General features: G+C 36.8%; 1 protein-coding gene across 5 annotated transcripts in view; it reads left to right on the top strand.

Annotated features, from left to right (window-relative positions):
* Positions 1-19,771, top strand: part of PDE1A (phosphodiesterase 1A) — a 308,204-nt gene extending 288,433 nt beyond the window's left edge. For 2 of the 5 annotated variants that reach the window (XM_021702875.1, XM_044913346.1), the window contains exon 15: positions 19,560-19,633. In XM_021702875.1, the coding sequence (XP_021558550.1) occupies positions 19,560-19,633 (74 nt within the window). Of the gene's footprint in view, positions 1-5,576; positions 6,016-19,559 lie in introns of those variants that run through there. The other 3 variants (XM_021702874.1, XM_021702872.1, XM_021702873.1) reach the window with 3 other exon arrangements.
* Positions 19,772-25,157: the final 5,386 nt, after the last annotated feature.

Below are 25,157 nucleotides of genomic sequence, written 5' to 3'. Positions count from 1 at the left end.
AATTTGATTCTACATTTATTTATTTATTTTTAAGATTTTTATTTATTTGACAGAGAGAGACACAGCGAGAGAGGGAACACAAGCAGGGGGAGTGGGAGAGGGAGAAGCAGGCTTCCCGCAGAGCAGGGAGCCTGATGCGGGGCTCCATCCCAGGACCCTGAGATCATGACCTGAGCCGAAGGCAGACGCTTAACAACTGAGCCACCCAGGCGCCCCTTGATTCTACATTTAAAAATTCTGTTAATGCAACTTACCTTACTAAGGATCAAAAGATAAAAATCTAAGATCTCAAGAGATACAGAAAGAACATTCCAGAAAATTCAGTATCTATTCATGATAAAAATTATTAAAATTAAAGCTGAATCTACTATTTCCATTTTTCCACTTTTCTTGCCTTCATTTTTACTGCTTGAGTTGTTTCTTTTTTCCATTGCAATTCATTTCCTTGATGGTTTGAAATATTTACTCTTTATTCCTTTCATTTTCGTGATTAATTAGAAAATTTTAAATGCATAATCAATAGTAGATAACAATGAAGTTAATAACTTCACCCTTCCACAAAATAATACAAAACCTTATAAAACTTTGTCTCTGATATTTTTAAAAGCTTCTAAAATACAGACTTTATATTTAATAATTAAACTTTAAAACATGTCCTTGAAATCCAAGAATATGAGGAGTATTGCTTTTTAATATCGTTTTCAAAAATCAAGCTAGTGTAGGAAGACTTTCTCAAGGTCTCCTCCATGCATGCATAGCTCCTCAGCAAGCTGGAGATATGTGGAGAGCTATCTCAGACCTTTCACGGCTCTCTAATTGCTAGGATTTTTCTGTGAAATGCTGCTCATCTACCAGTTACCCAAACTTGGACTGCAGCCTCAGGCTTGCAAAGCTGTGAGTTTCCCCCCATTTTTTCTAAACTAAACCCATGCTTTACATTGTAGAAACCAGGGTCTTTAGCCCTCTGCTCCTATTCCAAATTGAGCCTACCACCTCTAGCAGGAAAACTGGTTTCTGCTGCCATTCTCAGGTCAGGGTTGGCAGGGAGGTTGGGAGTAGCTCTGGGCAAAAAGTTCACAGATTCCTGGGACACCTGGGTGGCTCAGTTGGTTGAGTGGCTGACTCTTGGTTTCTGCTCAGATCATGATCTCAGGGCCCTGGGATTGAGCCCCATGTCAGGCTCCGTGCTCAGTTCAGTGGGGAGTCTGCTTGAGGAGTCTCTATCTCCCTCTCCTCAGCCCTCTCTCTGCTTGTACACTCTCTCTCTCTCTTTAAAATACATACATCTTAAAGAACAAAAAACGGATCACAGATTCCTTCTGTTCTTACCTTTTGCTCATGTGCATCAGAAGACATGAACAAAACATTCACTCTAGCACTATTCTTGAGAGCAAAAAAACTGAGAACAACAGCAAGATGGATTCACAATCTGTGGTATATTCATATTATGGAAAAGCACACAACTGTTAAGATAAATGAACTTTAGGGGCACCCGGGTGGCTCAGTCATTAAGTGTCTGCCTTCAGCTCAGGTCATGATCCTGGAGTCCTGGGATCGAGCCCCGCATCGGGCACCCTGCTCGGCGGGAAGCCTGCTTCTTCCTCTCCCACTCCCCCTGCTTGTGTTCCCTCTCTCGCTGTCTCTCTCTGTCAAATAAATAAATAAAATCTTTAGAAAAAAAAAAAGATAAATGAACTTTAGGTGTGAGTCCCAACAGGGATGGAAGACACAAATACTATTGAGCAAAATACACAAGCAGCTTCAGTATAGCAAGATGCCATTTATAGAGAAATTTTTAAAACCTATAAACTAACCAATAGATTTTAGAAGACACTTAGCTTCATACCTAGAACTGTTAAAGAAGCATGTCTCTTTAGAGCTAGCCCCCAAATGACAAACATAAGTATTGGTTCTCCCCTGAGGCAAAAGAGTTACTTTCGTAAGCCACTTGATGGCTTGGTTTGTGTTTAGACACAAAAATTACAAATTGAACCAGATCCACCAAGTCCACCTTGATCAGAACAAAACCACAAATCAATCCCAGATCTGTTTTCTTTCCCATCTTCTCAAAGAAGATGTGTATTTGAGAAAAAAACAAGTTATGTCCCAAAATGGAATCAGGGTGTTGGGGGTGGGGGGGTGTCAGGCTGAAATGGAAAGCAGTATGTTTCTTATTGTACTGGGTAACTTTCTGATTTATTTGATGTTGATTCAAACCCCAAAATACTAGGGCTCAAAGGCAAGTAACAAGTGAGGAAAGGAGGCAGCGTGGGAACCAAGGCGCCATAAGATTTGCCCATTGCGCACCAGTAACAGCTGTTTAGAACCAGAAGGAAACCTAGTGCTAGGTGAAGGCAAGCTTGACATTTTAAAATATGCATTAAAATTGTCAAACACACAAGTGTTTTCTAGTCTCTTTTGGGAGCTTATTTCCTACATAAATGCTCCGGAGTGTTCAGTATGGTATCATTCATTTGAAATCTTTAAGACCTGCTTTTTCTTTTCTTTTTTCTTTTTTTTTTAAAGATTTTATTTATTTATTTTGACAGAGAGAGAGACAGCGAGAGAGGGAACACAAGCAGGGGGAGTGGGAGAGGGAGAAGCAGGCTTCCCGCGGAGCAGGGAGCCCGATGCGGGGCTCGATCCCAGGACCCTGGGATCATGACCTGAGCTGAAGGCAGACGCTTAACGACTGAGCCACCCAGGCGCCCCAAGACCTGCTTTTTCTTTAGTAGCTCATAAGATCCACCAAAATGGAAAACAAATTAAGATTTTGGTTAGAATTACTTTGATATCAATTTGGAGAGAATTATCTTTATGATGGCGAGTCTTCCTATTCATATATATCTTATATGTCTTCTTCCATGTTTCTCAGAAAGTTTACTTTTACTTCATAGTAATAATAATGGTGATGGAAATATACTTGTTAGATGCCTGGCACCACATTAAGCATATTATATACCATGTAATCACTGTTTATCCTTAATAATAACTTATTTCAAAATGTTGAATATATCTTGTTGGATTTCCCATCAGTATTTTATATTTTTTGTTATTTTTGCAAATGGCTGTTTCTCGTTGGTGTATAGAAGTACAATTTGCTTTTGAATACTGATCTTCTGCAAATAATGACAGTTTTTTTTATTTCCCAAATGTATACCTTTAATGATTGTTTTTCTTGAATCAACTCCATTAGCAAGTTTATCCAGAATCATCTGAAATGGAAGCGGTGATAGCATTTGGCTTGTCTCTAAATTTAGAAGGAAGGTGTTTCATGTTTCATCATTAAGTGTGGTATTTCCTAATTTTGTTTGATCTGCTCTTTATGAGGTTATGTTTCCATCAATAATTTGTTAAGAAAATGTATTTTTTAATTTTTTTAATTTAAATACAAGTTAGTTAACATATAGTGTAGTATTGGTTTCAGAGAAAATGCATTTTACATGGAACATTTAGTTTTCTCAACTGTCTTTTCTGTGGCTCTTAAAATAGTTCAATAATTTTTTTTAATTGGTTCATATAATGATTTATATTAATAGGTTTTCTAATGTTGAACCACCTTATATTCCTTGATTAGGCCCAACTAATTGTGATGTATTAACTTTTTAAAATTCATGTATTACTTTTGCTGATTTAAAAAAAAATCTATATTTATGATGAGAATAGCCTGCAGTTTTCCTTTCTCATACTTGTAGTTCTGGTATTAAGGATACACTGGCCTCAGAAAATGAGTTGGAGTTTTTAAATTCTTTTTTTTAAAGATTTTTTTATTTATTTATTCATTTGAGAGAGACAGAGAGACAGAGAGAGCATAAGCAGAGGGAGCAGCAGAGGCAGAAAGAGAAGCAGACTCCCTGCTGAGCCAGGAGCCTGATCTGGGGTTCATTCCCAGGACCCTGGGATCATGACCTGAGCCAAAGGCAGATGCTTAACCGACTGAGCCACCCAGGCGTCCGGAGTTTTTAAATTCTTGAGAGTTTGTGAGCCTTAAATTGGCATTGAATGTTTGGCAGAATTTACTTTCAAAAACCAGGCAAGCCTACTGTTTTCTTTGTGGGATAATTTTCATCTGCTGATTCAATTTTCTTAATAGTCATAGAGGACTAATTAAGTTGTTTACTTTTTAGTTTTTTTAAAAAATATATTGTGAAATATACCACAAAAGAACATATAAAAACATATATGTACTATTTGTAAATATTTGTACTATATGTAAATAACACAGCCTACAAACAATAGCATGCTGACAAGTTTAACAACCGGCTCAAAAAAAGTGTATACACACACATATATACAGGTTTATCGTGACTGTTACTGATAGAAAGGATGTGTAGCACGTAATTTAAAAGTAACAATAAAATATACAGTAGCTTTTGTTGTGAATTCTGTGTAGGTAATTGGTTTTCACAGAATACTTTCACTGATTTTTGCCAAACTCTGTGTCTTTGGTCCACTTATGGTTGCAACTGACAAATGTAAGTTGTTCACATTTGATCGATATTTTCATTTATATCAAGGAGTAAGATGAAATATAAAAAACACACGTCAGAACTTAGAAAACATAGAAGGCGTATGTTGCCTTCACTTGTTCACTGAAAATGCAAATGACTTCTTGGTCATTTGATTGGATAATGGTTTTTGAATACTGGAAAAAAAATTTCTTCAAATTTCTGTGCTATTTACAATGTAGCCGTTATAGACATGAAACACTTTTAAATTTAATCTCTATTTTTTAAATCATTATCTCCACCACTGTAGACAACAGTGAAACAATAAATGAAGCCCTGATTCACAAAGTTTGATGCATCCATGGTGCAAATATTCCCACCATGGCCAGTTTCAAGCTATCAGTATGAAGTCTCTGACCATGGGAGCTGGGAAAAGATGTGCACATAAGATATTTGCATCATACAGATTTGGTGGATATAATTAACCTCAAGACCTAGATAATGAAAAAATGGGTCAAAATAATTAGGAAAAGATTTTTAGATATTTATCACCTTTGTTTTAAATACAATATATTTAATTGTAAGTTTCTATAATTTTATTTTTAAGAATGACTAGATTTAACAATTTCATGATAATTATTTCTCTTTCTTTTTTGTTTCTTAGCTGTTACTCCTATTTGTGTAACTGTAAACAATACATAGTTTAGTTTTGCATGTTTTGGTGTAAATGATATCATGTGGGATACATTCTTTAAGGAATATCTTTCTACTCAGTGCCATGTTTTCTGAGCTTTATCCATGATGAGGCAAGTCGCTATTATCTGTCTCATCAGGGAATTTTTGGATCTTGATAGAAAACAGATTTCTAAAAAAAAATTTAAAAAGAATATTAAGTAGTTAGGTTTTTAAAATAATATATTTATAATATATCCATTTCTTAGCCCATAAATCAGGTGCACAAATAATATAACTTCTGTTACTTCTCTGTGACAAAACATAGTGTCTAGCTGAAGGCCCCATGCTACATGCTTGAAGCAAACAGAAGCTTGTCATTCAAGTGTTTTAACTGAAGCAGAGTAAGCCTATTCCACTTAGGGTTCTTAACCTCCTTTTCTTCTTCTTTTTTAGATGCCATTGAAGTTCCTAATGTGATGTTAACCTTGGGATAACCACCTTGCTTGACTTCTGTTCTTTCCCTTTCATCTCTTTAGACATACCCTGCCCCATCTGCTTCTTGCTATTACCACCTCCTGCCTCTGACACTTGACCCCCTGTTTCAGCCACTGTAGGCCACCAAACCTTCACCATCCCCCTTTGCTTGATCTCTCATTCTCCTTTTCTCCTAATGCTTCTGAGACCTGATCGTTAAGCATCACACCCAAACCAGCTACACAGCAGGACTTTCCCTGCCACATGCCTACATCACTCTGTGGTATATCTCTGTGCTTTTATCCCGTAGATCTCTATTAGGGTTCTGGACCCATTGTTTTTTTCTTATTTGCCAGCAATCCCTATCAGTCCCTAACAGTGCTCCTAACAATTCTACATCTGCTGCTTAGAGACAATAAAAATAGATTGTTTTTCAACAACAACTTGTCCATATTACTTTGTATTGAATTACTTTAAAAGGTTATGTTTTTTCAATATTTATTTGTAAAATGTTTGTTATTCCTTCCCGTTATCTTTTTAATGAATCAAAACTCATCATGTAGACAAAATTATAACTTTTAAACTCCCAGGACTAAATCCTAAGCATCTTTTTGAGAAAATAGATGCATACTGTTTAGATTTCAGAAAGGACAATTAATCAAATGGAGGGAAGCAAAGTCTTTCAGATAAAAAACTAGAGCTCACTCTGGGGGCATCTGGGTGGCTCAGTCAGTTAAGCGGCTGACTTAAGTTCAGGTCATGATCCCGGCGTCCTGGGATGAGCCCTGCTTTGGCTCCATGTGCTGTGGGGAGTCTGCTTGTCCCTCTCCCTCTCCCTCTGCCCCTTACACTGCTCATGCTCTCTCTCTCCCAAATAAATAAAATCTTACAAAGGAAAAACAAAACAACTAGAGCTCGCTCTCATTTTCTCTCTAATCATGGTTCAAAAACACAACAGTTTAAATGAGTAATTTAAATTTTTAAATTGTATTTAAAATTTTTAAATTAAATTGTATTTAATTTTTAAATTGTATATTTCAAATTATTAGTAAATTAAATTATATATTATGCATTTAGTTTATTCTTATTTCCAATTTAATCTCTTTAGCTGACATTCTATGTTATATTATCAGTACAGTAGAGCAGAAGTGTAACAGATATAATGGAACAGAATTATGAAGTTTTAAGAGGTGGTATTCACCAAAGTCACTTACCCCCAGGAGAGCTTGCATACAGTTGGAACAGTGAATATGTGCTTATTCATTCACTCATTCATTTATTATAAAGGCAGAACTCAATAGTTTTCAACCCTGGCAGCCTATTAGCATCCTCTGGGCTATCTTATTTTTTAAAAGTTCAATATGGCTTATCTCTAGTTTACAGAGGTAGGTCAAAATAGAACACTTTTGTGCATTTAAATGAATGCAGAGGACATGGAGGGGGGAGAGCAGGAAATTAATCAGTTTATGGTCAAGACAAGCCAAGTACAGATTAGAATCAGAGCCAGCTTCACCCTGGCAAGCTGTACTCAGGAAACAACAGCATGTACCTTGGTAACGATATCCCTTAAAATATCTGTGTCTTAGGTCACATATCTCCTCTGGAACATTTGCCTTCTGCCCCTCTGCTTTCATCCTTGTTCTTTCTTCCTCATGGAATTCACTTCTTGGGCCCCCTCCTCCACTTTGCTGCTTAAAATCCTACCTATCTTCCAAAACTCTGCTAAACTGCCTTTTCCAAGAAGCCTATCCCTTAGTTATGTAAGCATAGCTGTCTTATTCAGACTACAGTTGGGGTATTTATCACATTCTGACTTGCATTCTCAAAATGGGAAGAGAAAAGTGCATTCAAAAGGGGCCTACCAAAAGCAGTGTTTGGAATACGAGTGGGAATGGAGAGGACTTTCAGGATATGTTTCCAATTGCACATGTCTCCTGGAGATTCCAACATTCCCCTTTGGAGGTGTGCACCATCTCTCCACCTAGCGAGAGCCACTGTATATTATGATATATTGTGATTTGAGTGTGTCGCAGATATTAAAGCTGTGGAGCCTGACAAAAAGTTGAGAACTACTAATGAGGTCACTACAAAAATATTTACAGAGGCCTACTATGTGCAAAACAAAAGCCGATAGGATTTTTGAAGAAGAGAACTAATGGAATATTCCGCTTTAGATCTCCAGTGGTTCCTGCTCAAGGCCAGAAAAGAACTTGGTCAGTATCGGGTAGAGGAGAATTGACTCCATTTTATGAAGGTCTGAATTTAGTGGTGAGACCCTATAAATGAAATATTACCCACTATGTTGTACCATATATTTTTTGTTAGCTAAAAGATCTAAAAAGAGTGGCACCTGGTGGCTCAGTCGTTAAGCGTCTGCCTTCAGCTCAGGTCATGATCCCAGAGTCCTGGGATCGAGCCCTGCTTCGGGCTCCCTGCTCCATGGGAAGCCTGCTTCTCCCTCTCCCAGTCCCCCTGCTTGTGTTCCCTCTCTCTCTGTGTCTCTCTGTCAAATAAATAAATAAAATCTTCAAAAAAAAAAAAAAAGATCTAAAAAGAGAAAATAAAAAGCTGATAAATGGAAAAAGGGAAAACTAAATGGGGGGATGGTCCCCAAAAGCCTCTTCTCTTGCACAGTATCTATACTTGCTCTGTTTTCAGACACCCAAAACCTACTCACTTGCTCTAATTTTACTTAGATGAGCAATATGAGCAATCACTGCAAGAGTTCACAGGAGTTTTGTAGCCTCTGAAAACTCTGGGGTGAAGTGTGTGACAGTGGAAATCTGGGGGGTAGGGAAAATAATGGTGGGGACGAAAGTAGTGGATTGGATGTTGCACTGTTGAGCAGAGGTGATGGGGGCAGAATAAGATCAAAGCCATGGGCAGGAAGTAGGGACCAGCTCTCTGAGACTGTTCTCTCCTTCTGGTGCTACTCTTTTCTGGCAATTGTTACCAGAATTTCTAACTAGAACTTTGGGGTGTCACACTGCTAAAACACTGGCCTAGGTTCAAGACTTTGTCATAGTCCCCCAATAATTCCAAGTTCCAAGGACATTGGAAGCTTTGTCGTCTTAACAATAAACCTCCGAGCAAAATGTAAATCTGTTTGTCATCACTCACCTCTATTCTTTCTCCAAAACCTTTTAGTCTCATATTCCTCTTGATTCACAATCTCAACTCCTCTCTTTCCCCTCTTGGCCACTAAAATCCCCTCCGTTGTACAGAACAATTTAGCTCTGGCCTCAAATCTAACCCATTTAACAAAACAAAAGCCTGATTAATGGTCTAAAATGACATCTCTAGTTCTTCACGCATGCCTAGGCGTGTCTGGAATGCTCATGATTTGGTTAGTTATTTTCAACTTCGTTAGAATCCCTATAAAAAGCTTTATCTCCTATCATCATCAGGACATTTTTAAAAAACTTAATCACTGTACCTATGACCTGTCTTTGTAATCAGAAAATCATCATAAGAGTTACTAAGTTAGATATTTTCTTACTTTTTCACATTTTATAATTTATTTGAAATGTACTGAATATGTAATAATATTTTAGTCAAACAGAATTATCTAAAATCATACCTTGCTAGAAAACTTCATAGATTTTCTCAACAGGAAAAAGAAAATTTAAAAAAATAGGTTTTGTATCATTGCTTGAAAAATTAAAACACAAAACTAAAAGATTTTCCCACCAGAAATAAAGGAGATAATTAAAACTGATGGGAAAGTATTAAAATATTTTTAAAAGATCAAATTTACATTATGATTAACATGACATTTTAATAGACTGTGATAGGTTCACTAATTAAACCTTATGTATTGTTATTCGTATTTGAAATATCTTAAAATGCAGTATTGTGTATTACAGTATGTATGAAAGTGGATGTTTGTAATCTTATTGGTCTTAATGCTAAATAGAATGCAGAATCCTTTTCTACTAAGTACACATTTACTTGTCAGGCTATACCGAGTTCTGTCATGGTCTCTCTCCTATTTAATCAGCCAAACAGCCCTATGATTTAGGTACTATCACCATTTTACCAACGTGAAAACTGAGGTCTGCGGGGGCGAGTTAGTTACCCAAATCACAGGTTTGCACACATATTACAAATGAATCTTGCTCATTCCTTTTAACAGTTTAATATAGTACACAAAAAACAGCATCATGGTAGTAGTAAATCCAGAAAGAGAAAACAACTTCTTCTGAAAACTTACCTCAGAGAGCAGCATAATTGCTTCATCAAATCTACTTCTGTTTAGTCTCAACACAACTGATCCCATAAGCTTTCAAGTGTGTGTGTTATATCCCATAGATATTATTTTAAAAAGTTGAAAATTATGAATTTGGGAGGGAATTTTACATCGTTTATATATCTTCCCATGGATCATTTACACAAACATTTATTACAGCAACCTCACAAGGTCAGAATTACAGTCTGATAAAACTGTAGCTCAGAGAATTTAAGTTGTTGAAATCCATACAATTAGTCTTTGAAAAGGCTGGGATTTGTGCCTAGTTTGTCTAAATTCAAAGCCAGTAACCTTCTGGATAGTTTCTGGATCATCTTCTAGAAGTTAGTTATGACAGGTTAGTTTATTTACATTTTCTAAATTTTCTTACAGAAGTCTTGCCCAAACTGTTTGCTGATGGAGGAACTGTAACAGCAGCAGAATTTAGGGGCATTTGGGGGCACCGGGTGGCTCAGTTGGTTAAGCGTCTGACTCTTGGTTTTGGCTCGGGTGTGATCTCGGGGTCGTGAGATTGAGCCTGTGTAGGGCTCCATGCTCAGCACAGAGTCTGCTTGTCCCTCTCCCTACCCCTCTGCTCCTCCCCCCTGCTTGCTCGCTCTCTTTCTCTCTCTCTAAATAAAGTATTAAAAAAAAAGAATTTGGGGGCATTTTAAGTGATACTGTTCGAGTGTGTGAACTCCCCACTTGTATTTACACGGACAATAGAAGTTGGAAAGAAGGCAGAAGGAGCAGGCTTGCATTCCCTAGTGATTATGGGCTGGCTCAGTGATGAAGAAATGGTTTCTCCACGGGTGCCGGGATGAGGACAAGCAGAGATCTGTGCTGGTAGCAACACAAGTAGAAAGATGTGCTCCTTACTCAATTTGGAAGTAAAGCTGATTTATCTTTTGAGATTGTATCCATAGTTGGATGTAGTCAGATATATGAAATTATTCCCAGAAGGTTCCACTGATCCTCTCCATCCGAGGCATGCCTCTTGTTCTTTCTATTTGGTCAAGGGCACTCTAACAGATGGTCCTTATTGAGTATTACAAATCATTTTTTTTTCTTTCTCAAGCACTATTTCATTGTTACACTTAACAATTTTAACTCATTCTGTCTTTACCATCATTTTAGTTGGGTCACGCAGAACTTAAGACATATATTGGTTCATACACAGTGTATCCTACATTTATATACAAATGAATAAATATAAGTAATTCCTATGGTAAAATTTTCAGTATCTATGTTTCAGTGTATTTTTTCAGTGTCCAATATTCTTTTCCTTAAAAATATATTTCTATAACTCTCCTAAAGATTTAGGCAATATAAAGGCTTGTGAATAGTAAAGGGAAGAAACTTAACTTCCAATGATTTAAAAATTGCTCTGAAACCTGTATTCAGCCAAAAATGTCCTCCTATACTTTACCATAATATTTATGAGTTTACCAAATGCTTATGAGTTAAAGAAATTACTTATTTTTTTAAAGGTTTTATTTATTTATTTGTCAGAGAGAGAGCGCACAAGCAGGGGGAGTGGGAGAGGGAGAAGCAGGCTTCCCGCGGAGCAGGGAGCCCGATGTGGGGCTTGATCCCAGGACCCTGGGAGCATGACCTGAGCCAAAGGCAGACGCTTAACTGACTGAGCCACCCAGGTGCCTCTAAAGAAATTACTTATGGTATTTATATGAAATTATAAAAAGTAGGATTATATTGTGCATGACTATAACTTATGAGAGACACGCAAAAGAAAAGTTTAATGATTTTCTTGATGCTTTCTCAGTAGATTAAGGAATGATAGAATGTAATCATACCTAAAAGTCAAGTCATAACCTATTTAAGAGCATTGGTCCTCTAACTCTGTATCTCTACAAAGAATTCGATATTTTGTTGGGATTATCAAAATATATTACTAGAAAAAGGCAAAAGGACAGGAAGTACGATTATATTTTTATTTTTAAAATAAGTCACAGATTCCATATTATTTCTTTATAGAATATGGTCCTACATCCTAATACTTGTATACTATTTGCTAGTAGACAATATTAATATCCTGCAAGATAGCCTCTTATTTGATTCTGAGGGTGTCTACTCTATTTGAAATCAACTAGAATTGAGCTCCTGAGAATCCAGGCTTTTTAGGCAACAAATCAAATGGTGAAAAAAATAAGTTGAATTAGGAAAAAAAAAATCATTTCAAGACCACTATTGATGAATACAAAAATCACAAAAGGTTTTAGGAGCAAAAGTAAAATATATTGAAAATTAAGAAAAAAATCAATTGGGACATCTGGGTGGCTCAGTTGGTTAAGCATCTGCCTGGGATGGGTCCTGGGATCGAGCCCACATTGAGCTCCTTGCTCAGAGGGGAGCCTGCTTCTCCCTTTCCCTCTGCCTGCTGCTCCCCCTGCTTGTGCTCTCTCTCTCTCTGACAAATAAATAAAACCTTTAAAAAAAAGAAATCAATTATATTTACCTTCATAATTTTTCCACCATAATTCCTACAGACATGGATAATTACAAATGCCAAGTATAATTTAGTTCTTCACAACTTTTTAATAATATTGTCTCAAGGTTTTTTTAAATAAGTACCCTTTTTTTCAAAAGCAAAAACCAGTTCATACAAGTGTTCAGTTTTCCTGATCAGTAAACCTCCTTAAGTAAAACCTCATGCGTGGTGGCAGCTCTAGTTTGACCAAAAAACTTGGAGATTTCAATCTACTTGCTGGAAATCTGCCTGGCCCCATGAGAGAAAAGGAATCCATTTTTGCAGATTGCACAATTGGTATCACTGACCACAAAAGCTACAAATTCCTTAATTGACCTGGTTGAACTGCTATGGCTACGCCAGCATCTTTATGTTTTCAAATATCTAAATGGCATTTTGTAGCATTTCTCTTTACTAGGATAATATGTTGTGTCAATTAATTTTCTTTGAGCATCTAATCACTTATTGTGTCATTTCTGCAATAAAGCTTATATTTTCACTTTGGAGGTTCCTTTTCTAAAACATCAAAAAGGTAATGTGACTTTCATAAACTTTATCTTTTCCATCAATTCTACCATTTTTCTGAACAAATTCTGTAATAGTTCTCTGCCACTAAAAAAAAAAAAGATTGATAAAAATTGAAGGGACAGATATCCTTGAAAAGGTATTTCTATTATAGTAGAAGTGAACATCAGGAGTAAAATGGCTCCATATACTGTTCTTTTGTGGGATTTGAGAATGACTTGTCCAATATATAATTCAGTTTATAAGTTTAGCCAAGTTATTTTCCCCCTGAAAAACCTGTCTTTTTAAGAGCTGCTCTTATATACCTTCTTTACTGTGATTCCCTAACAGTTGACTTAATGGTTAATTGTAGTAGACTAGTAGAAACACCCCAATAATTAATTGGCTGAGACTGGCTTTGTGTCTAATACCAAAGAACATATTTTCACAAAGAAGTTTATTTATTCTTATTCTCTGTCTCTGCCTTAGGAAAAAAAAAAACCTATCATTTACCGTCAGATTTAATTTCAAAGATAAGGCATAAACTCATACTAAGGAAAGAAAAAAACATAGCTATTAAATGAACTTTACCCAGGAAGGCTGCATAGTGAAGAGTTAGGACCTAGAACTCTGGACCTAGACTATCTGTTCAATCCTGGTCCCATCACTTACTTGCTGTGTAACATTGAGCAAGTTATTTTATCTCTCTGTTTCAATTTGCTGATTTTTAAAGTGAGGATCGTAAAAATTGTGTCTATCTCAAGAGCTGTTGTGAAGATTAGATGAGTCAATACATGTGAAGAATTTAGAATTTAGTGCTTTCTGCAGTAATTCTTATTCTCTCCTGGGCTCACATATGTGCCTTCAAACTACATGGAGATCTCATAGAAGGCTTCCTTAAGGAAGTATATGATAGAAGAACACTACTTGATCACAATAATTTTGATATGAGATAAAGCAATGGAATATTTCATGAGAAAATATGCAATGGATCAATTCCATCAATTGAGTGGATGTATTGTAAATTGATCTTGACTCTTCTATCACCTTTCCATTCTTAATTAGTCCATCAAAATTACCTGGAAAGTATCTCTTCAAAGTATCTCTCAAGTTCATCCAGTTTTCTGCAGGAGTGAGTGAAGGAATGGAAGTGGCTTATTCCGAATGACGGATATAGCTGCCCAATTTGTAGAGCTGAAAATGAACAACCTTTATCTAAATGCTTTCTGTCAAGGATTCTGCCACTTAAGATACTTGCCTTTATTTTTTCTTGGCATAGAATCCTTTAGGAAAAAAAACAACAACAACAAATTTTAAAAAGGGTATTCTGTACACCTAAGTGCTCTCAAAAGGAAAAGATTTTAGCTAATCCAGCAAACTTAGTTTATAGCAATTCACTTACTTTCCAAAAGAATATTTTACCGTCTTAGCTTTTATCCCTTAAAGTATGCCTAAATTTAGACCAAATACAGTCCAAACTCTTTAGTTCTGACTTTACTCCTTCTGGGACTTCTGTTCATACTTTGGCTAATATAATGTTCCCTTGTTGTTGTTTTTTTTTTTTTTTTTATTTGAGAGAGAGAGAATGAGAGAGAGCACATGAGAGGGGGGAGGGTCAGAGGGAGAAGCAGACTCCCTGCCGAGCAGGGAGCCCGATGCGGGACTCGATCCAGGGACTCCAGGATCATGACCTGAGCTGAAAGCAGTCGTTTAACCAACTGAGCCACCCAGGCGCAGTATACATTCCATACTATAGGAATGTAGGGAATTCTCAGAAATCATGAAAAAAAGACATAGCTGAAATCTTTGACCTTTCTTTCATATATTTAATTTCTATGAAGAAATTATGAAAAAATGAAGGTAAATAAAAATGATCCAAGGGATCTCTTCAGGTAGGATTTAATACATAAGCCTTCAAGAAGAAATGGTGAAAATCTTCAAGAATCTAATGTCGAAACTTCATTTCCGTAACCTCTTTGAAGCCCAACATAGGCTCATTCTTTAGCAAGACAACTGGTAGTGAGTGATGTTGGAAGTATTGACTAATTTTGATTTGTATCAGGACACTTTCGTGGAAATAAAGAGGTATTCAGGACAAAGACCCATTCAATAATATTAACTCATGGGACTCATTCAGAAGGGTCCTATGTTCCCAAATCACCCTTCCATCTTGGGCTAGGCTTCTTTAAAACATGCTGAGCAAGTCTGCTGATTAAAGAAAATCCAGAGACTGGTAAGAAATAGAAATCTCATCAAATAAGAAGTTCAACAAGAATGAGATAATAGTTTTGATGTTAGTAATGTAGAAATAATAGAGCACCCATGATTTATTTTAAATAAATTCACCTCCATCATGAGAGTAATCCTGTTATATGAGTCTTGATAGATTAAAGATTGCATCACTCCCCACAATCCTGGCTAAATGTTGTAGATCAATAAAGTGCTGTGTGACTAATTGCTTAAAGTGCTTTTATTTTAAAGCATGGATTTACAATTTATAAGCATACTGTAATAGGAACAACTTGCATTACGACCAAGAGAAGCAATTTATTCCACTACAACTTTTAAAAACTCTAAGTAGATGGGACACTCTCCACACATCCCTTCAAATAGCCTCTCCTCACAGCCAGCCTAAGTTAGATGGGAGGATGTACATAGGAGAGGAAAAAAATATCATGGAAGGCATTTTTAAAGAGCACTAACCCTTCTCATCCCAGGTTAAAGGATAGCTGGATATGTGAAACTAGCTTCTATTTTGGCTGATTTTTGAACCTTAGTCAAGATAACTACCAACTAAGCCCTCTGCGATTTGTGACTTAAAGCTAAATAAGATGGAAGAAATAATTATTTGTTTGGGGTTTAGTTTTCCCCAATTCAACCAGTCTACAAATTTGTCAAACAACATTTACATTCTATTATTAGGAACATCTAAAGACTCCTAGAATTTTAGATTCTGCATACCACCAGTATTTACCAAATCTGCTTTCTGCAGCAGGTAACTACTTGCTAACAATTATATATTCAGCTTGATGAAGATTGTAAGTAGTTTTCATCTCCATGGGGAAAATGAAGAACAAAATCAAAGGGGACATACTCTCCTGACTCTTTCTTCTGTAAATGGAAACTCATACAAAAAAAGTCTTCTCTCCACTGAAGAATTTGATCATAAACACTAAAAATTAGGAAACTTGTGATGTTTGCCATCTCTAGGTTAGAGACAATTTATTGCTCTTGTTGTGGATGAATATGCAAGGAAAACAGTGCAGTTTGAAATCCCTCATGTCTACAGTGGATGATTGGTTGTGATATTGCAGGGTGGAGAGTCAGAAATCATTGACACAAAAATGGTAACAGGGTTTTTACTAATGCACAGCTTTTGATTTTTTTAAGCATAGATACTCACCCCAGTCACATATTTATGTTGAATTTTAAATTGAACAGTTTACTCCTAGAGTCACAAATCATTATTTCTCCTCCATGGTATTAACAAGAAACTATTTGATTCCTTCTTGTAGCCTTTTGCTTTGAAATCCTCCTGAGTGTAGGATTGTGTGACCCTGGTATCTGAGTCCTTAGCCGTCTCCTACTGCAAGTTTTACTACACAGAGTGGCAGTAAAAAGAGTTTTATTTCTTAGAAAATGCTTCTCACAGTTCTTACTATCAAACTACTCATTCTTCTCTGAAGAACTGAATTTTGAATCCTAGTAGCTTGTCAGAAAAATGACATGTTTACACTTCTCAACTTGAAACTTTGCAATTGTATCTCTCCAAGCAACAAGGAATGCTTTTACTCTTTCAAATCCAATGGAAACTTGTCCCTTTGGGTCAGGGTGTTAGCACTGTGCGACCAAACTCTTTGGTTTAGTAGTGAAGTACATGGTTCGGGGGTTGAAGGTCCAGCTCTTCTCCTTAGATGATATGTGACCTTGGGCAATAAAAATTGTTGGGGGGGGGGAATTAAATGATAAAATATATGAAGCACTTAGCATAGTGTAAATATTCTCTAAATGTTTACTGTTTTTGCTGTTGCTGCTAATATTATTATTAATAATAAAATTTGTCATTCTTATGCATTAATTTATATTCTTTCTTACTCAGATCACTCATTACTGATGTAATAAACCAATATATAACAATATGTTCATGTTAGAATACATATGAACTAATTTTAACAAGGATTGTAAATTGTAATTGCTGTATTATTCCCACTTGATGATTTTGTTTCTCATCCACTTTTGTTACTGGTGAGTTCTTTATCCTTAGTGTTTTTCCCATTGTAAAAGGTTCTCTCAAAAATTTTAAGAACCAGTGAATTAGTTATATTCCTCTTTTAGTTCAGCCTATTCTTTTCACTCTGTTCTGTTCTAATCTAGTCCTAAGTAACAGAATATTAAATCAGAAGTTTAAGCCAAGAGTCTAAGATGTCAGAAATAAATCCTGTGAGACAGGAATTTCAAAGAAGATTCAAAGCCAATTATGGGATGCTTATGATCCTTACCCAACTCAAACAAATGAAAGGGGCAGGTTGTTAATGGTTGAAAGGATTTGTGAGAAGATTTTCTTTAAGGAGCTATCTGCTGTTGGGAAAGGTGTAGAAATGCTTCCCTCTTTAGCTCAAATCAAGAGAAGAGAACTGCACCAGGACCCTCAGGGATATTAGGAATGGAGTCTAATTCTTAAGTGAAATGTAAAAGAGTAGCTGGTGACAGATGAGCCATATGAGAGGCTGCTATGTAAGTTTCAGTCTTCCCTCACGTAATTTATGGGAACAACTGCCTCATGAGTGTTTTGTGTGAACCAAATGTGGCCCACCCATATTTGGAAGGATGAAGGGACCTCAGCAGACAGAAGCTAAAGATACAATAATAAAATTCCCGGGGGCTGTGAACACTGTACAGGAACCCGAGTTTCACGTGCACATAGCAAGGTGGTGAGACATCTTTAGCCATGGCCTCTGGCAAGAAGTCCCTGAAGAGCCTGTGAATGTGTTCACAGGAGAATTAGCTCCAAACACCTGCCAGGTCTAGCGAGTACGAAGCCGTCTTACCACGGTGCTGGTCAGGTAGGAGCTTGGCTTCTCCTCTCAGCCCTTTTTCTCCCTTGCTCCGGCTCAGGAGTCAAGGCAGCCCGTTGCGGGAGAGTGAAACAGAAACATCAACCATCCCCCAGCCATACACCATTTCTGGGCTCTGCCACAAACTCAAAGTTGGAAAGGAATCTTCTATGATCTTTGTTTTAAGATTGATGTGTAATATACGTGACCAGAGTATCTAATATCAGAATTGAGACTTTGGCAACTTAATGGGATCACACAATATTTTTATTGTCTAAAGATGATTGCAAAAGTGATGATACTACCTGAAAATTTCATCCTGGGATAGAAGATAACTTTCCCCTTTGAATGTATTTTAAAGAGAAAGCAGGAAACAAAATAATTTTGCTTTGTATTAACACCCCATAAGATTTATATATTAATTTTATAACCTCAATAAAAAAATCTGTTGTAACTGAGACAACAGGCTTACAATATATGTTAAAGAAATTATCTGAAAGATAACTGGTGTAAAGCTTAACTGTTAATTTACACACACACACACACATACACACACATATATATATATATTTTGAGCGACAGAGAGAGGGAGAAAGAGTGCGTGAGCGGAGCAGAGAGGGGCAGAGGGAGAGGGAGAGGGAGAGAGAATCTTAGGCAGACTCCTTGCTGAGTGCAGAAGGCCCCTTGGGGCTGGATCTCACGACCCTGAGATCACGACCTGAGCAGAAACCAAGAGCAAGACACTTTACCGACTGTGCCACCCAGACGCCCTTAATTCTTAGTATATTTTTGATCAAATTTCAAACAGAAAGAGCATGCCATCATATATGACTAATTCCTGAAATATCAAAGTATTTTGAGTAACTGACTCAAAAATCAATTTCTGCTAATTTTGTTTACTTTCTTTTTCACATAAGACTCTCTTATCTATACACTTTGCTTTATATTTTTATTTTTGATAGATTCTCTGTAACCTCTCTAGAAATGTTGGCACATTTTCCACGTTCATGTTTTTTTCTTCAAGGTTCATATACAAGATGAGTGATTCTTGGATTATAAATTCCATTAGTGTGTTTTGGCAGATTATGTCTTATCTTAAAAATTACTATTCTCTTAATAGTCCTTTGTTTAAATTCATAGCAACTAAGGGGTGTGTGGTAAAAGACACTGATCATTAGAGCATTTGTTTAAAACAACTTGTTTTAGAAAATTCAAGAAAGGGGTGCCTGAGTGACTCAGTCGGGTAAGCATCCACTCTTGATTTCGGCTCAGGTCGTGATCTCAGGGTTGTGAGAATCAAGCCCCACCTCGGGCTTGTGCTAGGCCTGGAGCCTGCTTAAGATCCTCTCTCTCTCCCTCTCCCTCTGGTCCTCCCCCCCAAAATTCAAGAAAAGCATGCATAATTTTTATGTTTGATTTAATAAATGTTTAAACATGTCCCATCTATTTCAGTTCTGTAGTACCAGAATAAATTGCAACTTCACAACGTTATACAACCACCAGAAGATGCCTTGTTGTACTCTATAAATCCGTAGTCTGGAAAGAAAGTATTTAGTACCTTTGGAGAAATGTACCACAAAATCCATTGTAAAACTGAATCTTCAACATGTGACTAAATTGCTTTAGGTTCCTGACCTTATTAGTTTTTTTCCACAGGCTTATTTTGTTTTTGTTTGCTTGTGTTGTAGGTGAATCCGATCTTCATAAGAACTCAGAAGATGTAGTAAACACTGAAGAAAAACATGCGGATACACATTCATAGGTTTGAAATACCTTAAAGGCTTCTGTGAGTTTAAACATGAGAGGTAATTTTATTTTTTAGACAAGAACCCTAATTTCTGAAATGAATGGTTTGTAGAATATCATTAGAGACAAAGTTATCTCATTTCATTGTCCTCCTGGAATCTTTTAAAAAAAAATCTCTCCTATTTTCTGAAGCAAAATCTTACATATTTACTTTTTCAAAGAGCTTACTTTGCTCGTCAATAAAAAATATACTTAGTGAGACATTTTAGTCCTTTAAAAATAATAATCTGTAGGCTGTGGAGAGGTTTAATCCTGATCTCTCTTTCTACTTCATGTAGGAAATACAAATGTTTACACTGGATGATAATAGCAAAGCAAGTACATATTATGAAACAAACATCAATGTTTGCTAAAATCTATAGACATTTGTTTGCATCAGTTGTTCTCTTTTTAAAAATTCAACTTCTAGGGCTTGCCCTCGATCCACCAAATTACTAACTCTGGGAATGAAGCCTTGGAAATCGGAATTTTTAATAATCCTGTCTGTGGTATTTCTCTACCCTACAGTTGAGAACCGTTGTCTTGGGCCTACAGGGGAAGGGCAAGCTACTGGAAGGGAAGGATGTATATTTATAGTGGAGATCTCTTAGTGTCTCCTTAAAAAGAAAGAAAACTCACATGTTATAATGAGTCCTGCTTTTGGGGTGATGGTGGGGACAAGAGAAAATGCTGAAGGGACCATATACAAAGTCTTTTAAATGTTACTGGTAGCTCCTCACATATTGCTTTAGATACAAGAGTTAAACTGTGTTTGGCTTTTAAGATGATATATCTCGCGGTATTCTTGCGTTGGTTGTAAGACTGTCTTTTATTGATAACAGTAGTTTCATTAATGGCTACTCTCAAGTGTCAGGCCCTGTGGTGAGCATCTTACATGTATTAATCTCACTTAGTCCTCTCAACAATTTCAGAATTGGTGATTGTGATTCCTATTTTACATATGAAGCTTGGGTAGAAATCAAGCCAACAGAGTGGCTGTGCAGCAATTAAAACCCATGTGTGTCTATATTTAACAATTTTAATATATTGTCCCATATTAGCTATAGCAATTTCCCTTCATACCCTCCACCCAGACTATAAATTTATTACCTTTGGAACTCATGGCTGTTTCAGAGGAGTTCTTAGGTTCTGATGATATATGATGGACCCTCCAGGTATATATTTTAGGGAAAACTAAATTCAGTGGAGTATTTATAAATGTTTTCAGTACAAAAAGTTTTTGTTTTTTTGTTTTGTTTTGTGGGGTTTTTTTTGTTTTGTTTTGTTTTGTTTTTTGGTCAAATAAATACCATTAGGACACAGAGTTAATCAAAATTAAGCAAGAGTCTTTCCTACTGGATGTCATCAATCCAGTGCACATTATGTAGCTTCAAAAGAAAAAAGCCTACAAGAAGCATTTCTTATGCATTTGCGATATGGAACTGGAATACTTAGGAACATTTTCCAAAAATTGTGTGCAGGGAACACAGGTCACCAGTACATTGGTAAAAATGACTGTCCAATCTATGAAGATGTCTAAGGCAAAAAACATATATATCTGTAAAATTCTGGCATCTCATCAGTAAAAGGTTTCAGTGGGATTCAACTGGCAGTTAATGAAGCCTCTTTTTTCTTTTTTTCAACTAAAAAGACCCCGAAGCTGGAAGGATTTGAGACCCACTCAAATAGTGGTGTTCAAACTCAAGCAGGCTGTTAGACAATTTTTCTTTCCATCAGCACTAACCAAATCCTGTAGTTTACTTCTCAGTTTGAGAAAGCTCTGCCTTCAGTGCACAGTCAGTCTTCCAGAAATCATGGCCTTTAGTAGGTGAAATTTATATGCCTTCAAGAGATAGGCAGATCTCTTAAATAGGGGAAGTAGAAAACCAACAGGAGTGGGGACAATTGGTAACTGTGACTCAGGCCCAGTATCTGGGAGATGAGAGCAGTGGTCAACCTTGGAAACAGAAAGGACACAGTACACCTGAGCTGAAGGTGGCAGCCAGCCACTCTTTGCCTCCAACAAATTTTCACCATGTACAAATTAGGGACCAGTGTTTCCAGGTGTTTCCATTGGCTAAGAGATTTTTTTTATGTAAAATCTTTCCATTTTTAATGTTGGCTCAAAGTTTTTTGAAACCCTGTGTAGACCAAACAAAATATATGTGAAGGTCAGATTTTGCCTACAGGCTCCCAGGTATTAACCACACCTTTATGACCTCTAGCTAATTCTTTCACTGGCCTCCATCATGGAAAGTATAGATTTTATGGCAGTCTGGCCATATCTCTGAGAGCCATTACCTACTTCATTCTCAGTGTGTGGGCCCCAGTATGGGATATTTTCTCAGGAAACATTGAAGTCTAATTCAACATGCACCATGACGAAACCTCATCAATCAATGTGCAACACTATACTTAGGGCAAGAAATCAACCTTTGAATCTACTTTTCACATTGCTGTATAACTTTACTATTATTTCTAAGACATTTCTGTCCACAGAACTATTTTGTTTTGATTACTTTTTCAAAATGTTTTTGTTAATTAGAGTGAATGCGATTGGAACTGGATATAAAATGCCATGCTGCTTTATTATTTCAAAAGAGGCTGGAATATAATTTATTATATTGTCTTCCTTGAAGGATATGCCAGAGATTTCTGGTGCTCCAAGAGCAAACGATTATCAGACCTGGTACTCCCTGGTGGGGGAAGTGTTCCCCATTCCTACCAATGCCTGCTCTTTAGTGTTGAGTGTACCGTCCAAGAAGAGGTCAAAGCCTGATGGCTTGTGGGCTGGATTTAGTCTGTGCACTTGCTTGGTTGACTCCCACATTGATTTAAAATATCGTTTTAAATATCTTTAAACAGGACTTAATGCTCTTGAGTTCACTACAGTCCTTATGACTCACACAGGCCCACTTACCTCATTTATACTGTCTTCTAGGCCTGTATAGCTCCTTGAGTTTGTGACCTCTGATCCAAACAATCCAAATTTTTACTGGAATTGAAATATACAAACATACACACACATGACATATACACAAAGAGAAGAAATAAGAAGAGGAATTCTAAGAAGATAGAAAACCAATTATCTATTATACACTGATAAATCCCTTATTTCTGACAAGGTATATAAAGTCCATGTGACATTACCACACAGTAATTGATGCATGTATATGACTAAAACTTGATCTTCATTTTCATTTGGATTTTATTTCAGGATAATGACAACAGGACTAAAACATCCTAAATCCTCAACTTTCCACAATGTTATGTTCTCCTTTTTCAGCACACACCTGGATCAGGCCATTTTAATGGACTCCTAGAAGGAACTTATACTAAGAAGAACATAAATTCTGAGCTAGTACCTCCGGCCAAACAAATACATTCAAAATTGCCATCAGAGTTTTTGGCCAGTATTTCTGCCATTGTCTTTCCTCCAAAAAACAGTCTTGGAGGAAATGTTTTGATTGTTTTGATCCAGCTTTTTCAAGCAAGTCTGAGAAATTTTTAAGACAAAAGGTGGATAGTTTAAAATTTTCAACACTCTGAACCCAGTTATAGCATGGGTGACCTTGCGACACATGGGCAAAAGATGAGGCATTTTAAAATTTTTCTTTCTTGTATTGTTTTATGCAGACTTCTATAGTTACCAATATTTCAAGGTTTTAAGTAAAAGGAAAGCAAAGCAAAAATATGGAAAACAATTTTTTTGCAGCTCTGAAGAACAGGCTATTTAGATTGTCCTTATTTTAAATACACGGAAGCAACATGAGAGGTCAGGCTGTTCAGAAGCTGTGGTTGAAGTCCTGTGACAACAGTGGAGCTTTAGCCTGGCTCTGCGACCTGATGACCATTGTAACTCTCAAGCTGGGAAACCACAGTGAAACCCATCCCTGAAACCAGCGGACCACCCTGTGGTTTCAAAGAGCGAAACGTCACCCATATGGGGATCATCACAATGCAAATCACATATTACCTACACTCCAGGATGACAAGAACCTTCAGCCATTGTTGGAGACAGGTGTTAGAACTGAGAATGGAATTTGCCTTCTGGGGTGTTGATCCCACTAGGACATAACAAAATATATTACAGGCCCAGGATAAGTGACAAGAAGTGTGTGTGTGTGTGTATTGAAAAATATCTATGAAAATGGAAACCCACACTTTTCTGTACAGATAATATTATTTGGCTTGACTTTTTAATTTTACTACACAGAAACAGACTGCAACTCTTGGAAACTCAGCTTGCTTGTCATGTTTTGCCTGAGCATGTGCAGAGCCTTTCCTTTGCTCCAAACTGAAGAACAGCTTTTGTTAGTTATTAGCTGACAAGAAAGGTCAAGCACAATTAGGGGCTGTAACTTTTCACTGTGCAAACACTTCAGTGATTCTGAGATGAATCTATCTTTGTGAAAGGTAGAAACTGGATGGAAAAAATCAAAAGTAGCCATCAATTAAAGAACAAAGTGAAGGAGGATCCATCCATACTATCAGTTTTCTGTTGCACCTGCTTTTTTCTTGGGTTCCACAATGCTAAGCAATATTTTAAAAATTGATGAAATCAGAAGCTTTTAAGTCTGAGTGGTGGGATTTTAGAACCCACAACTTAGATCTCCTTTAATGTGTAAGCCATATTCTATATGCATATTAGGTATGCATTGTTCTAATTTAAGATATATTTGTGCATAGACTGTGTATAAAATGCTTTTAAATGTTCTGTGAATAAGGTCCTTAGCTTTTGGTTCACCTGAATCTTGTGTAGAACTCAGCTAAAGAATTGATTTGTATCATAGACATTATAATGCAATTGGTATTTTAAACGTAAGCAGTACAAATTGATCTATGATGGCGTGTTGGGGGAGATTTATAGATATGTACATCATGGTGACTTTTTGTCTTTTAACAATGGACTTTTTATTTCTATTTATGAAGAAATTATAACTACTGCTTTCAATGTCTTTTTAAAAATAGCTATTTACCAGCTAGGAAATATTCTGCATTTAAAATAGAATCTGACTATCTGGGAAGTGTAATTACTTTTGTTCTTATTTGAGCCAGTTGTCTTTCGGTAGAGCTAGAGAATCTCTCCAGGGAGAAGTAAATTGAGACTGCTTCTCAAGGGTCATAGGAAACTTGTCTGCTTTGTTCCTATTGATACTTTAGGACCTATAGACTTTGTTACTAACAAAAAAAAAAAAAGAGAGAGAGAAATATAATGGATTCATCAGTTTCTGTATATGGCCTCTCCCCTAATTTTCCAGGTTATTTAACTTATAAAGCACCGTGACTGAATTTCTGGAGGGAGTGGAGAAAACACGCTCCACTTCTTCCGAAGAATTGTCACGCTGTTGATGCGCTTTTTCTCTTCCTCATCTCCCTTCCTCTCTCCTTTCCCTCCTCCCCCTCCCCTTTCTACTTCTCTCCTTCTCATCTCCCTTCTTTCTTGCCTTCTCTCTCCCTAAGACAGCGACGAATTAGTGCCAACTGGCGGGAGTCAGCGC

This window comes from Neomonachus schauinslandi, chromosome 3 (genome assembly GCF_002201575.2).
Source record: "Neomonachus schauinslandi chromosome 3, ASM220157v2, whole genome shotgun sequence".
Taxonomy (NCBI): Eukaryota; Metazoa; Chordata; class Mammalia; order Carnivora; family Phocidae; genus Neomonachus; species Neomonachus schauinslandi.
Note: the sequence above shows the minus strand (reverse complement) of the source record. Positions and strands in the feature narration are given on the sequence as shown.